This window comes from Micropterus salmoides, unplaced genomic scaffold (assembly GCF_014851395.1).
Source record: "Micropterus salmoides isolate LMB-PRFRI ecotype aquatic unplaced genomic scaffold, ASM1485139v1 Ms_hic_scaffold_3512, whole genome shotgun sequence".
In the NCBI taxonomy this organism is placed as follows: domain Eukaryota; kingdom Metazoa; phylum Chordata; class Actinopteri; order Centrarchiformes; family Centrarchidae; genus Micropterus; species Micropterus salmoides.
Genome location: NW_024042832.1, coordinates 1 through 15,945, shown reverse-complemented (window position 1 = coordinate 15,945; position 15,945 = coordinate 1). Strand labels below are relative to the sequence as shown.

The window sequence follows — 15,945 nt, the reverse complement described above, 5'->3', positions numbered from 1 at the left end:
CTGCTGAGGAAGATTGTGTGATATGATTGAAAGCTCCAGAACAGCTACTACAGATAATTTACCTTGTGGTGTTTATTTTGTCTGAACATTGTGTATTATTTATTTCTGTCCAGTAAGGTCAGGTCAGTGACTACACTCATTTGAAATCTGGTAAACTCCAATAGAAATTTATAATGCCCAATCCATGCAAGCTATTCGGTAACAGGCGCCGCTGGCCTCAGCCATGATGGTGCAGCTATTGTGTTATTAGGATCCAGTTATGCAACAGCTCTATACACTCTCCCTTGGTTTACATTAAGAGCGTCTGTGTTAATGTCAGGATCTATGGACCGACATCGCTCTCTGGCCCAGACCTGTAATCTCGAGAGTAAACTTTGCTCATCACTTCCTCTCTCCTGGGCCCATCTCAGAGCTGGAGTTGTGTATCTAATGATGTCATACATATCGAGCAAGTGTTGTTGAAACATTAGGTCTTCTGGGATGAGGCTTGAACGTAAGTAACATCCTGCACCTCTAACACATAAGGCCAAGGACTACGTTAAGAATGCCTGTGAAAGTGCCTCTGAATACTATGTCCTAAATCTCAGTTACACCCTACTCGTTCTATTCTTCTGTTGGCATTTCATGCTTTTATCTCAGACTCTCTCAAAGCAAACTTTCAGGACTTTATTTCCCTGCCAGATCCAGCTTCAGTAAACAATCACAAATACACTGTCATACACACAATTATGGTAAGGCACTGTTTTGTGCAGCACCCAGTAAATGTAAACACTCAACAACATACGTCATGTTAATTTTTCACTGTTTGGAGACATCCACGCCTGCCATCCAGACTTAGGAATGACATAAATACTTGTCCAAAGAGGCTGTGTGCTACAGAGGTTTACTGGCTCTGATACAGGTTCTCCAGTGACTCACCAGCCACTGTATATTCACAGTGGACACCGCAGAGTCTGAGGCTTCTGCTCAGTCTGTTTGCTCTTTTGAAGATCATGCTGTTTGGGCGTGAGTAGCACCACCTTCATTTTCTCACAATCTGACGCTCTAGCAGACTCTGTACTGTGCCGGTAGCCTGTAGCACAATTTAAATATACTCCTTTACACGAAAGATACAGCATTCAGAATATGACTTGACTAAAAGTACATTCATATTCTTAAATAATTCTCGAGTAAATGTACTTTACATTCCACCCCTGTCAGTACGTTATTTTCATCTTGGGCTTGTGTGTGAACTGGTAAGCCCATCATCCACCTTTCACCAGGGAGATAATCAGAACCCTCATCATCTGAAATACCCGGGGATCTGTATGATAAAGGTCCTCTTAAGGTCCCCTTTTTATGCAAAGCTCAGATACCCAATCAGACGAGTCATCCACTCGAGAACTGCAAGACTCATTAGCAAAAAGCTCTTTTTGTGCAGATGTCAGTTGGGTCTTTGTGCCTATGTCTCCCATCTGGTGTTTGGGTTTATGACAGAGCATAACGGATATAGAAGGAAAATAAACAGGGCAAGTCAAAGAAAGACTACCTTGATCTACCTGCAGATTACTGCGCTGTTCTCCAGAGATCTAGCAGTAGACGTGACAGGGTGGAGGCTTTTCATCACACATAAGCACGCATAGCGTCCTCATCATAGTGCCTGTCAGTTTGAGACTTGGGTTTCCTGGTCATGCCCTCCAACATGTAGGAATGTCTGCTCAGCTTGTGCCTTAAAGGGAATGGAAAAACTGTGAGACAGAGAACAACAGGTGAATGAGGGGTGACTTAAGCAATACTTAACCATGAGCAGCTGTGATTTACTTAAGTGGTGCTGACAATATGTGAACGTGTTCCCTCATTGTGTTAGCGTGCCTTCACTCCCTTGGTGAAATGTCAAAAAAGAATCACATTAATCCAGCACCAGGAGCTGTTACTGCGAGCCAGCAGGTTTTCCATAATAAAACACACATGTGCGTAATTCTGAGAGTCAATATTCCTTTTCCTCTGTTTGTCTTATGATACTAATCTGATCTGAAGCAGGTGTCCTTTACGTTTTACTGTGGTATAACAGAAATTAGGCCTTTGGGGGGGAGGGAAAAACACTTACAGAACCAGGAGTGGGGAGGTGAGATGAAGTGAGTCAGAGGTGTTTGAGAGAGCGGGAATGGGTAATCTTGCAGGCCACACGTGTTATATTCTGCAAATAGAGAAAAACAAGTGCACTGGGACAGGGTGGGGGCAGTCAGGACTGGAGGTCCTGTTTCCCTGTGGTTTCCCATGGTTTTAGGGCCACACATTGATTCACTTATCAGGTATGTTGGAGAGGATTGCGTGTAAGAAGGAAGACAGGGAATATGTTGAAGACTTGGACAGGATATTAAGAAAATGTATAATTAAGAATGACCTATGCAGAGATGACTATAAGGTTTAGAAAGTTGAGAACGGATCACGATGAATGGTGATGGAGCCATTAATTTGTTGTGTGTGTGTGTGAGAACGAGAGACACAGTCAAATATTTCTGGGTAGTGAAGCTGTGCTCTCTCTGCTCAGGCCTGCAGAGCCTGTCCAAAGCTCTGACAGGCTTCTGGCTGGATGCCCTGCACGTGAGTCTAGCAACAGCTGGATGATGGAGGGAAATGGAGGAGAGGAGCAATGGAGGAGAGAGCCAAGATAGTGCAGGCCAGTTCCCAGGCTCCAGCTCCTGGAGAACCCAGAGGAGAGGAAGTCCGGGGAGGGAGGTTGGGGGGGGGGGCAAGAACAGCTGCTTTAACACCCTCTGCCTGCATGTAGTTCTACAAACCTAATCAGTGACCCTTCATGTGGCTTAAAAGTAACCTGTTCACATACCTGATCAACACCACCATCAAGAAAATTACAGACACTATAGTTGTTTTATATTATGTGAACAGGGTAATTTGTAGTGACACAACCACAGAGAATTTCCCCCCAACTCTGCCGTTCTCTTTAGCTCCGTGCAGCTTGATAGCAACTGGGAAAGATCAGCAGGCTTGCATGAAGTTGCTCACTGTAGTGATTTGCAGTGTCAGCGGGATGTCTATGAGCCATCTGGCTGAGGCAGTATACTATTGTGCTATAGAAGAATGAAAAGTTTGTAGCACACATCTGATGGATGACATACAGTGACACTCAGCCGGTGCCTCTTGTACTGTCCAGCTGGCAAACACTGTCTTTCTATGATTGTCCTAAATGTTTTGTCTTCCGAGTGATGGATCATTTATTGTTATTTTTCTCTTCATCCTCAGGGTTGTGGGGCATCATGTGGAACATGTGACTGCAGTGGTGTAAAAGGAGCAAAGGTGAGATTTTAATTTGTGCTCATTTCATTTGTCATTTTCAATCAATCCTTGTGCATTTTCTTGTTATTTTTGGATATCAAGCCTTCATGTTAGTTTGCAGTTGCAGTTGATGCAAAGTGCAGTCTCTTTAAGTTCATAGCAGGCTGAAGCAGCCGTGACGGTGCTTCCTACTGTATGTCCTGACTAATGGGGTCAGCTCAGTGGGACAGACTGGAGCTAGGCCTCAGTGGAAAAGCAGTGGATGGGGCTCCGTCACGGAGCAGAGACCAAGACGGGAACAAATATCAGTTTGAATTAGAGCATGTCAGGACACAGCTGGGCTGAAGGCCTTATTACCATCAGAGGGAGGGAATCGCTCACATACAGATGTATAAATAGTGGGGACACTTGCTATGAACTGGCTGTGAGCCTTTGAGCTATCAGCACATAAAAGACCAAAACCAACAATAAATTCATCCAACTGACAAGTATTTCCTTTGTAGCCAAAGCCTGATCAAAAACAAGTACATATGTTTTCAGTGACCTTGGTCTGAAGATAAATACTTACTTACTTTATAAACTGCATTTTATTATAGAAGTGATCTCTCAGCCAAAATACCTGACAAATTCTTTATTTAAATCAGTTGTTCCAACCTGGGGGCCAGTTTTATCGAGCTAAACGTGAGGAGTCACAAAAGATTAATAGGACAGCAACAAGACTTTCGTCTTATCTTTGCCTTTTTCCGAGTGAGATCATGATATGGCCTCTCAAGCACTAAAATAATCAAATTAAGTTGTCTGGTTAAATTGGTCATAACCAGAAGAAAAACGCAACCTTTAACAAGGGGTCACAAGTAGACGCTGCTTTGTTTTATGCTGTCAAGCAAGGAAAGTTGGGAACTGATTCTTTAAAGTAGATTTTTTTTCTACTGTGAATCCTACTGTTTGAACATACATGCGTATTTTTGGCTCAGTTATATCAGACGACTGAAGACTGTTATCTATAACCTCAAAGTGCAACAGTCTGGCCTTTTATGGCTCCTCCTTACAGTAGCAGTCGCCAAACATTCAGCTCTCCCGACAACAACAGATGTACTGACTGTGTTCGGTGGAGCTCAGCCAATCCACTGTGGTTTCAAAGCACCTCTGTGTTTTGAAAGTTGCTGAAAGGCCCCAAACAGCCTTCCTAAAATCTCCTGTAAGTTTTATTTCCAATGACATCACTTTCTGACGTTACACAACAGGAGTTGCCATGGCAACCCTATGATGTTTCCCATAGTTCAAAATGCAGTGTTTCTCCCGACTAATGGTAGTCAGGTGTGACATTGATCCAAAAAGTTTCAATATGGTTTTATTCTTATTTATTCTTATTTATTTATTCTTATATTTGCTATATAACTTGGCAGTTTATGCTTGGCAGCTCTGGGAGTGCAGTGAAGAAGGAGCATGACTCCTCTCTTTTATAAGCAATGCTGCCATCTAGTGGTAGATAGTGGAAACAACATATAGGAATCTTTCTTGGGCAGATTTAGGTCACTGGGAAGGACACAGATGATATTTGTTGAGACCAATATTTGTTTTTATTGTTTTCAATACTGTTTTTAATAAAATAAAATATGCTTGGCTGTTTTGGCACTGGCTTGACCCACGTGTACTGTATGTAAACTTAAGCAGAGGAAAGAAAGAATGAAAGTTTGCTTTTCATATAATATACAAACAAGAACATTCATAAAAATTGGACTCACAGATCACATTGTGTTTTCCACTTATATTTATTTTCATGACACCTTTAGTGATTAGTGTCTGAAATATAGATAGATAGATAGATAGATAGATTTATTAAATCATAAAATATCTTGAAATCTGTTTTGAAAACTCTTTCAACATTTTGTGGTTAAAATTGTTCTTTCTAATCTTTGTTAATATAAAGATTTTTGTCCTTTTACCATCAAACTCACATTCTGTGCTTCACAGGGTGAGCGTGGATTTCCTGGCCTTCAAGGTAATATGGGATTCCCTGGTATGCAGGGACCTGAAGGGCCTCCAGGGCCAATGGGGCCCAAGGTCAGTACACACTCACACACAAATTAAAATGAATAACCTTAAATTAAAATGAATGAATGAAGCTTTATTATTGTGTCATGCGTATGATTACGCCCAGCCCGCATGGGCTTACAAGACACCAACACTGATATACAGGAAAAAATAAATATACAAGATAGCCAGGTCCAGAGTACATCATATACAGTGCTAACCAAATAGAAACAAGGATTAGAAGCGGAATAATAATAAATGGTACATATGTATTCAGATACATGCATGTATGTGTTCATACATAGATGCATTCATATTTACTCAGATAACCACCCACATAAACCCATAACCTTACACAGAACAAAATTAAATCTAGTTAAACAAACTAGCTTGCCTTCTTTTCCAAGCTTTTGAGACAAAGTTTGCAAACTTAAATACATCACAGTTAAACAAGCATGCAAATTTTTGATCGTCAGCATATCAAAATATTTCAGAGATTTGCCGTGTAACATTCAGAAGCAAAGATTCTCTTAGATCATCATAATGTGTACAATACAAGAGGAAATGAGATTCACTTTCCACTTCACCGAGGTCACATAGCTCACACAATCGTAAGTTTGGGTTGACCTAAAAACATTGTGAACTGATTTTGCCCCCACAGTTAATGAAAACATGGGACAAACACAAACATACATTACTAAATTTTTAAAACACAAAACAAACTATTGATTGTTGAAATGAATTTAACTGATTATGCAGTATTTCCATTTGTGTCATTTGTCACTACAAATATGAGCTGACTTCATGGCTCCTAAGAATAAATCTTTCTCTGTTCTGATGATCATGTTGTCATTTATTTCTCTCAGGGAGATTTGGGTGAACCTGGGGGTCCTGGACTGAAAGGAGTGCGGGTAAGTTACTAACCACCAAAATCATAATACAGGATTATATTCAATGAGACAGACTTCTATTCCACAAATTATTGCTTATGTTGTTGTATTAGTTTTGATGTTGGCTTGAAACAATAATACTGATATGGTGATCTTGCAGGGTCCTCCTGGTCTGCCAGGTTTTCCAGGAAACCCGGGACTACCAGTAAGTTCCTAAAAAATACGGCTGGATGATGTTATTATTTTTTAGGTTGCATTTGAATTTTGGACGCTGTCTGTTGGGAGGTCATTTCTGAAGACCGAGTAGAATGACCAAGAAGCTGGGGGCAGTTTGTCACGATGTACCTGAAAATTGTCTCACATTGTGTATTTGTGAACTCCCGCTCTTAGGGCATCAATGGAAATGACGGCCCACCAGGTCAGCCAGGTATCCCAGGATGCAATGGGACTAAAGTAAGCCACTTCTAAAATGTTCTACTGTGTTTCGAAGTATTTGTTCACCTGACGCCTGGTGTTTTATTTTGTCACGTAAACCTTAACACCGGTTGTACCTTCTGACTGTGTTGTGTTTGTGTTTCAGGGAGACAGAGGAAGGGATGGCACTCCCGGTTTTGCTGGTCTTCAGGGACCTCCTGTAAGCAACTGTGACTCACATGACAATCAACCACCACTCCACTGCCCAGCACACATTTCAGTTGTTGCCACACTATGAAAACTAGTCTGTGAAGTTTTTACAACATCACAACCATAACATTAGAATCATATGATTTCTACATGATATAGAAAAATGATGACAGCATCTCAAAATTGTAATATTGCATCCTTCCAGAATATGCTATAGATATGTCACTACTGTCGTCTCTTTTCAGGGCATCCCAGGACTTCCTGGATTGAAGGTCATCTGAAATTTATGAAGCATTAACATCTTTTATGTACATGTGTTGTAAAACAATACAAGGATTCCTGCATGAGGAGACACAAGTGTTCACCACCACTTATTTTTTGTTTTGTCTCCTACAGGGCGATCCTGGTGGTGTGATTGGGATTGTTCCCCTGAAAGGAGACAGAGGATTCCCTGGCGCACCTGGATTACCTGTACGTTTGTGTATGTGTGTGTGTTCGTGAAAGGAGACTGAGACACTGTAATCTGAATTTTCATGTAAATCCAAGTTCTACCTACACACGTCTTTCTGTCCCAGGGATCAGCTGGACCTTCTGGACCTACTGGACCTCCTGGACCTCGTGGCTATCAAGGACCCAAAGTGAGTTACACCTACAGTGAGGGACTGTTTATCATCCTACAGAGTCACAGACAAACTTTGACAGATAAGGAATATTGGTTGTGCAGAAACACATGGTTATCGTTTAAAGAGCACAACTGATCATCTCAGTAGATTTTTTAACCTGAAAAATACTGATGGATAATTTCTCAATGCTCATCAGTTAGATAGAGTACTAGTATTGTCAGTTTGCTTGACTAATTGAATAACTGTTTGACAGGGTGATCCTGGCCCCCCTGGTCCACCCGGAGACAAGGTAAGACTAATCATACATAAAGATTTTACAATTGTAAAATAAAGTCCACCATCCTCTTAATCACCCAAGTGAGATGTCATAGGACTTTTTTTTTAACTTATCTGCAGGGTGACAGGTTGGCCTTTGAAGGCGAGAAAGGAGATAAGGTAAGAATTTGAGTTTTATTTTATATATTTGCAAAAAAAAGGCATTGTTTAAATTTCTTATATGATACTTTTCCTGTAGAGGTGGTTGGAGCACTTTACAGTTCAGTAATAAAACAATAAGAATGGTGTGATAGCTTTCTTACCATATGTGTTTTCTTCCTTAGGTAAGAAATAATATCATCTCAAGTAAAGTTTTGATGGCATTATCTTAAAAAATTGAAATGTGAAAGGAAATTCCAGCAGTCTCTGATCATTTGTGGCCATGTCCTGTATTTTCTAGTGATTGTGAAGGTATTTCAGGTATTGATCAGAGGGGCCGTAGTCGTAGGCACATCACATGTACATGCAATGTTATTGGAAAGCAGCATCGATTAAAAGAGCTATGAAGAGCCGTTTCATTCAAAACCCTACCCAAACTGCTCACCACCTACACAGTCAGACTGCTCTGCCACCCAGTGGACATAGAGTGCAACCCAATCAACAGCACCAGTTGACAGCATGCACCAGGATAGCGTGCATTGTCCAATTAAATTTGGCTGGGGGTCACAAGGTCTTCTTCATTTTAAGGACTATAAGACAGCTTCATTCATTTTTTTGTAAAGTTTGGATTTTTATTTAAAGAGGTGCTATTATGGTTTTTGGCTTTTCCCCTCTCCTTTACTCAGTTATATATCTTTTTTGTGCATGTACTAGGTTTGCAAAGTGAAAAAGCCCAAAGTCCAGCCCAAAGGGAGTTCCCATCTCCCACAGAAAGCTCTGCTCTGAGCTGCCTGAAAACAGCTCTTTTTAGTACAGCTGAATCAGCTGTTTACCAGCCTTTCTCTGACCTGCCCTTCTCTGCTTCTGATTGGCTGGTAGTCCTTAACTAGGAACTGTGCATGTGCAACTCCTAACAAAGATTATTTAGAGACAAGATGTATCACTCCATAGCTAAAACGAAGCCTTCAACACAGGGTGAAAAGAGGAGCTGCAGCAATGTGCAGTATGAAAAAAAAATATGGTGTTTTTTGAAAATGAAACCATGTAAACCTGTTTTGGCACAACCTCTAAATAGGATTTTAAACCTGAAAATAAGCATAATACCACCGATTTAAGATAAAAAATCCTCATAGGATAAGGGCACGGGGAAGACCTGAACAGAGCCTTTGCTCTCCGCTAAACAGCCCCGTCCTGATTTAGAGTACACAGTTAAGACAAACAAAGAGCTAATGAAACAATGGCCAAGCAGGGGGAAGAAAAATCAGAAACAATCTGCCTCTTCCTTACAGAATGTATGATCATTAAAAATTTGAACAAAAAAACAACAAGGGGTATTTTCCTAAAGTTTCTAAATATAAAACCCATCTCTGATGGAAATGTCACAATCTTACATACTTTTACTTTTAAGTTTGTATCTAATTATCCAAAAATATTCAAATTGGTATGCAGTTTGGGTGGAGTTTTGAATGAAATGGCTCTCTATACAGAGTAACGCTTGCACACTGACTTCAAACCATACATTTATTTAAATGAGCAACATTTTGATCATATAGATTTCATCAATAATCTTGATTAATTTGAGCCAGTTAGCCAGCTGTTTAGTTTAAGAGGTAAGAGAATTCTCTCAACACATTAAGGAACAATTAACTCTTCAGTATCTAAATCACAAAATTTGGAGATACTTGATTTTCACTCGATGAATTTGCTTTTCTTTTGATGAAAATGTATTTGGCTTTGGCTGGTGTTGTGATCGCTGCTGTCTCCCTGCAGGGTGAACAAGGATTTCGTGGCCCACCCGGCCCTCCTGGACCTCCAGCACCGGCAGTGGAGGGACATACCACAGTGCATGTGGCTGGACCGCCGGTACTCACTCAGTTTTTTAAAAAATGACCAGAAATTGATCTATTTTTATGTATAAATAAATTGCAATTGCTAAATGTCTGTTTAAGACTTGTATTATTTCCTGAATGTGTTTGTGTTTTTTATTACTAAAGGGTGAAATAGGACCTCCAGGAGACAAAGGAGAAAAAGTTAGTATTTTGCTTTCAAATGCTGAAGTGCATGTCTGTCATTACTGCGCTCACAGGCTGTTATCTTTTACTTCAACTTTATACTTTTTTGACACACCTGATTTTCTTTGCAGGGCTTTTGCATCCCACATCACGATGGTGTCAAAGGTGATCACGGCCCGCCTGGACCAAGAGTAAGTGGCAGAAATGTGTCTCTATGGGATGGTATAATGGTATAACAAATAAAGAAAAAAGTTCAGCGTTAGTTGTCACTGTGAGATTTGTATGCAGATTTGTCAAATGTTTGACTGTAACATGGAAACAAGCTTTTTTATAATGTGTCATTACAAAAAACCTTAAACTTGTTTCACTTAAGTTTCTCTGTGCACCCATTTGAGCAGATACAGATTCAGTTGCATGTAGATATCTCCATATTATCAATCCAAGTGAGAACAAAACTAATAAAAGTGTTTATCTGTTTCTGTAATTTTAGGGTAAACCTGGCAAAGATGGAGAGGATGGGCCAAAGGTAACGAAAATTTAAAGTATTACTCACCTGCTGTACTATGCCCAACTGTTGTTTTATTTTATTTTATGAAATATGTATCGCTAAAGAACGTTTATACTTTTATACAGGGAGAAAAAGGCTTTCCTGGAAATCCTGGATTCACTGGTTCTCCGGTATCTAGTGCAGCTTTTATATACTCTGCACATATTCAGTGCTTTAATCTAAAACATAAATGATCTTGGAGGTGTTAAGATCTAAATTTGCTATCTTGTTTCAGGGTTCAAAGGGAGAAAGAGGACCACCAGGTTTTGTAAGTAATCTCTCTCCTCCCTCTCCTGTTTTCTCCTTTCCTTGCTTTCTTTCACTTTCACCCACTCACTCTTTTCCATCAGCTACAAAGAGGATGAGAAATACCAGCAGATGTCACAACATATTAAATCAGTCCCTTTAACATGCTCACACATGAAAGGGGATTACCTGCAAAACCCTGTAAATTGCCCAAAATCCTTAGTCTATCTCTCAAAAGTAAATATTTATATTATTGAACATGTCAGTGCCATCAGAATGAGTCCTTCTGTCATTGTTTATATTAAAAATAAAAAGATATTCAAAATGTTTAGCCATGTTGTCATAAAACAGTGTAGGATTTTCTAATGTAAACTATGGCTAAGGTTTGGATGACAATGATTGAAAATGCACAGGGCTGCATTTTTTTCTGTGTGGCATTTATCAGTTTCATCAGTACAGAGTTATACATTGCAAGAAATTGGACAGTATTCCCACTTACCCTTTTACTGTAATTTGTCAACAGAGCATGTCATTGTGATGCAGAAAAAACAAAACTGTTTTACAGTCAACACATTACAAAATTAGAAATGTAGGCTGACATCCTGTCTGTTGGGCCACTGATTCTTATCCACATCACAACAGATATCTTTAACAATTTAGGACACATTTACAAAAAAATAAAACATTTCTAATAGACATGTATAAAAAATATGACAGATTATGACAACGTTTTCAACCATTTTGTATGTAATGACTAATGCAGTCAACTTAGGCCTAGATGTTTTGGGGGGTAAGACAGAGAACCAGTCTTATGCGCTGTGATCAATATGACATGAGCAGTTGATAATGTAGGAAACAGCCAACAATTGTATATAATCATTTGCATAAATGTGTCAAAGCATTTGCAATTTGTGACGAGAGGTTGAACAAGTAGTTTTGAGAATTTCAATTCTGCTCTGAGAAATGTACCAAAGCGAAAAAAACTGTAAGGCTAAATATTATTAAATTTGAAATTATAGTAATGTAATGGATCAAATTAACAAATAGCAAAATTATTCAGTTTTTTCATATCCTGGCAGTGTGAAAAGGACTTTGTAATAGTACTTAGACCCTAATCTAGGGACTTGTAAAGTACAGAAACTATAACATAACAGTTTTAATTGAGTTTCTCTGGGGGATATTTGACTTCTGACCTCAATATTTCTAAAACCCTGCCTTTGGCCTTGATTTGAGGAATGTCAGTTTGGAGACTAAAGGTTTTAATAGAATGCCTGCATTACAAACTATTGTACTAAAGATGTGGGCATTTACCAGGCAGGGAGGATCTAACAAAAGACACTAGTGAGTTGCATTATGGGAAACGTAGGATCCAGAATTAAAGGAGCCTGACCCATATGAGGGACATAAAGTTAACACACACATTTTCTTTAGTTGACCTGTAGCAGTTTCTCTAGTAGTACTTGTATCTTCACACCTTGCTACAGTGATGTAAAGTGTACTCCAGGGTCTGTCTGTACACTGTGACATCACTGTTGAGTTTGGTTAAAGGTACAAGAGAGCACACTTCTGACCACAGCCATACACATCCATCAGTGAAGCTTGGTGTGGTCAGAGGTGCAACAGATTGAAAAAGTTTAACCAGAGTGCAGTGAGTGTTCACTGCTTTTCAGCCGGGCATTAAGTTGAGAGATAATGGCAATTATAGAGACACGAGACAGCGAGACACAGAAGGATATGATACTACCATGTGTAATTGTTTTCTTTGCAGTTATTTCAATACAAATAATTTGCACCAGTACTGCAGTAATAGTCAGCATTAGAAGTAGAGATGGCACGTAAAGAGTTCTGAGTTAATCTCAGTTTAGGTAGATCAAAGTAATAAAACTTAAACATAATCTTAAAAAACATGTGCCCTTACTCATTGTAATTGTCTAATTTCAGGGTAATGGTGCCCCCGGTCCTCCCGGTCCTCGTGGTCTCCCAGGATTAAATGGAGAAAAAGGTAAAGCGAGGCTATAGTGTGCCTCCAAATGCGGACACACACACACACACACACACATGCATAAACACCAACCTTGGATCAGTTACCATTATATCCCTGTTTTTATTTCCTTTTTGGTTTCTTCCTAATCCACAGGTTTTCCTGGTCCTCAGGGAGAGGCGGGTCCACCAGGTAAAATAAAACAATATTTCAGCATAATATAACAACACAGCATTGAGGCTGCATACTGTATGTCAGCCACACACTAACCTGAAAAACGCACAACTGGCTTTCTTGCCTTCTACTATAGGCCGGCACATTGAAGGGCCTCGTGGAGAGAGGGGTCAGAAGGGAGACATGGGTGAGAAAGGAGATAGGGGTATGGAAGGAGAGTCTCTCATTGGACCTCCAGGACAACCAGGTCTCAGTGGACCCCCTGGACCACCTGGACAACCGAGTATGCCTTATCTTTGAATATTAGAATAATTTAAATAAATGACAACATGGTACACCCACATAAAGTGTGTATCTACAAATGATTTTCTAATCTCGTGTGTGTGTGTGTGTGTGTGTGTGTGTGTGTGTGTGTGTTATGACATGGCCTCACAGTTGACCCTAATGAATGTAACATTGCTAAAGGAGCTCCTGGTCCACCTGGACCTCCAGGGTTACGAGGGGAAGTGGGACAGAAAGGTAAGAATGTCTACAGTTAATGCTGTATGTACCACATGCATCAATACTGCTGCAAGAGAACAAATTTCTGTGCCTTACAGGTGACACAGGAGATACCTGTGTTCAGTGTGAAAGTTTCGGCCCACCTGGATTACCTGGCCCCCAGGGTCCTAAAGGAGATCGAGGTGAGTGAACAGTGGGTGCCTTCAAATCAAATGGTGTTTGACATCAAATTTATGTTGTCAAAATATTGTTGGCTGTTTTGCTGGAGACTTCTGACCCCATTTGTAGACTCTAGTTGTCATTTTCCAAACACAATGAATTGGATATTTTCTTATTCCACCATTTCTTCCTGTGTATCGACACCCACTACCATAAGTATTTAATGAGCTAAGAATGTACAATTATCTATTTCACCTGGCAGGACCTCCTGGGCCAGTTGGCAGCAAGGGAGACAAGGGTAGATCTGGTTCTCCAGGAGAACCTGGAAGACATGTGAGTAGAATAACGTCTCAGACACTTAGGACAAAATTCTGAGCTGAATGTTTTCATAGTTTATCACTCATTTCATTAAGGAAAACTGAAAAATATCAGAACATGTCATTTAAATTTTCTTTAGTGCATGATACATTTTTTTACCTGTGTCCAGGGTTCTCAGGGCCCTCCCGGACTGATAGGCGCTCCTGGTGCTGTTGGTGAGCCAGGGGACGTTTTCGTAGCTCCTGGTCTGAAGGGGGACAAAGGACTGCCTGGTCAGTCTGGTTCACCGGGACAGCCAGGGAGAGATGGACTGCCAGGGAGAGATGGCACCCCAGGTTTTCCTGGTCCCAAAGGAGAACCCGTAAGTGTGGTTTGTTTGATGACTCAAACTATCAGGATATTAGGACAGTATGCGCTAAAATTGTCCAATGCAATCTATCACAGCATTTCATGACTGTCCCTAGAAGCTTTGAAAGGACAGTAAAATAAATAAATAAACAGGCCACTTAATGTTTAAAACGCTTGTTTTCAAGTTCATGTTTACTTTCATTTGCTATAATGAGTATTGGTTATATTAACTAAAAAATGGCTGTATGCAATGTGGGCAGTAATGGGTTGAGACACAGATCACCCAACTTTACTGTCCCTCTCAATCTCTATTCAGTCTCTCTGATTTATTGTCAATCTTAAAAACAAAATAGATTGGACATCCCCATTCTCTAATCTTGCTTTCAGGCAAAAGAGGGCATCAAGGGTGAGCGTGGACCAGCTGGGGACCCTGGTCTTATTGGGACTCCGGGAGAGAGGGGTCCACCTGGCGTGCCAGGCTTCGGTCGACCAGGAGAGTCTGGAGAGAAGGGCAATCCGGGGAGACAAGGCTTTCCTGGAGCTCCTGGAGTACCTGGTGAGCATGATCAGAGAAATCATAAAGATGCACTCATATAGTCAAAGTCGAATCAAACTTAGGCATATCTGAGACTCACACACACACACACTGTACATTCATTCATTGACATATAGTTTGTGTCCAACAGGTATAAAAGGTGAGCCAGGTACAGGTGTGAGCACCCCAGGACCTCAGGGAGTACCTGGAACACAAGGAGAACCTGGCAGACCTGGAGTTAAAGGTGAGAAACAGCATAGTCAGCATGTTTTCAATTAACTCGTCTGCAAAAATTATTGATTTGAAATTTGTCCTTTGTGGATTAATGCATGAATTAATCTCATGTTTGATCAACGAAATAACATTACAATTAGGTTGGAGGAGCAGAGTATCATCATGCAATTACAATCAACAACATATTGTGAAGATTCCAATGCATGTGAAGATTGTTGATGATTGATCCATGTATGGTAAATAAAACATTGTTGGCTGCAGGTGACAGAGGCCTGACAGGTGATCCAGGGTTGCCAGGTTTTCCTGGACTGAAGGGTGAACACGGAGCTCCTGGAATTGGATTTCCAGGCCCAACTGGTCCGAAAGGTAAGTTACTCCAAGCTGACCCGTACATTCATTGAATACTTACAGATTTCTAAGAAAAATGTAAACAAACTATACTTGATACAGTGCTTGTACATGAACAGAACAAAAGAGAACTCAGTATAAATGTTTTGTCCATGTTTCTAGGAATCAGTGGAATTCCAGGAGCTCAAGGATTACCAGGAGAGCCAGGAAAACCAGGAAAGGATGGCTTAACTGGACAACCTGGTGCACCTGGACAAAAGGTGTGTATTTTGCTGCAAATGTATTTTTCTTACTAATTTAAGTACAGATTAATATTTTGATACATGCTGCCACATTGTGAAAGTAACTCAACAAGTGACCTGAAGCATCCTGGTTTTGATGAAGGACATAAGTGTTCTGTGAAACTTTTCTAAAGCTTTGGTGTGAATGTCTTCTGCTTTTTGGATGCTTAATACAAATATGTATTTGAGAGGACTTAATTTAGGAACATTAGAGTACATAATTCAACAACCAGAATTATAATATTATCTATGTAATGGACATGATAAACTTTTTAGATGTCCAGATGATTTAAATATCACATAAAATCACTAGTGTCAGTTTGCTACTATTGCCAGAGCTCAGATGCGAATCAGTGCTTATTTCAATACTTTGCAGGGAGAACCAGGACGGGGTCTCCCA

At 40.2% G+C, this 15,945-nt stretch overlaps 1 protein-coding gene across 1 annotated transcript; it reads left to right on the top strand.

Moving 5' to 3' along the window:
- Positions 1-3,221: 3,221 nt before the first annotated feature.
- Positions 3,222-15,524, top strand: LOC119884534 (collagen alpha-1(IV) chain-like; the record flags this gene model as incomplete). Its single annotated transcript, XM_038694915.1, has 28 exons — positions 3,222-3,297; positions 5,251-5,340; positions 6,177-6,221; positions 6,361-6,405; positions 6,591-6,653; positions 6,781-6,834; positions 7,070-7,096; positions 7,221-7,295; positions 7,400-7,462; positions 7,701-7,736; positions 7,844-7,882; positions 9,632-9,724; positions 9,856-9,891; positions 10,005-10,064; positions 10,364-10,399; positions 10,507-10,551; positions 10,656-10,688; positions 12,608-12,668; positions 12,804-12,839; positions 12,958-13,104; positions 13,257-13,340; positions 13,421-13,504; positions 13,744-13,814; positions 13,969-14,160; positions 14,535-14,703; positions 14,834-14,926; positions 15,178-15,282; positions 15,427-15,524. Coding segments are annotated over exons 2-28 (1,947 nt in total), but the record flags the coding sequence as incomplete, so codon positions are not given.
- Positions 15,525-15,945: the final 421 nt, after the last annotated feature.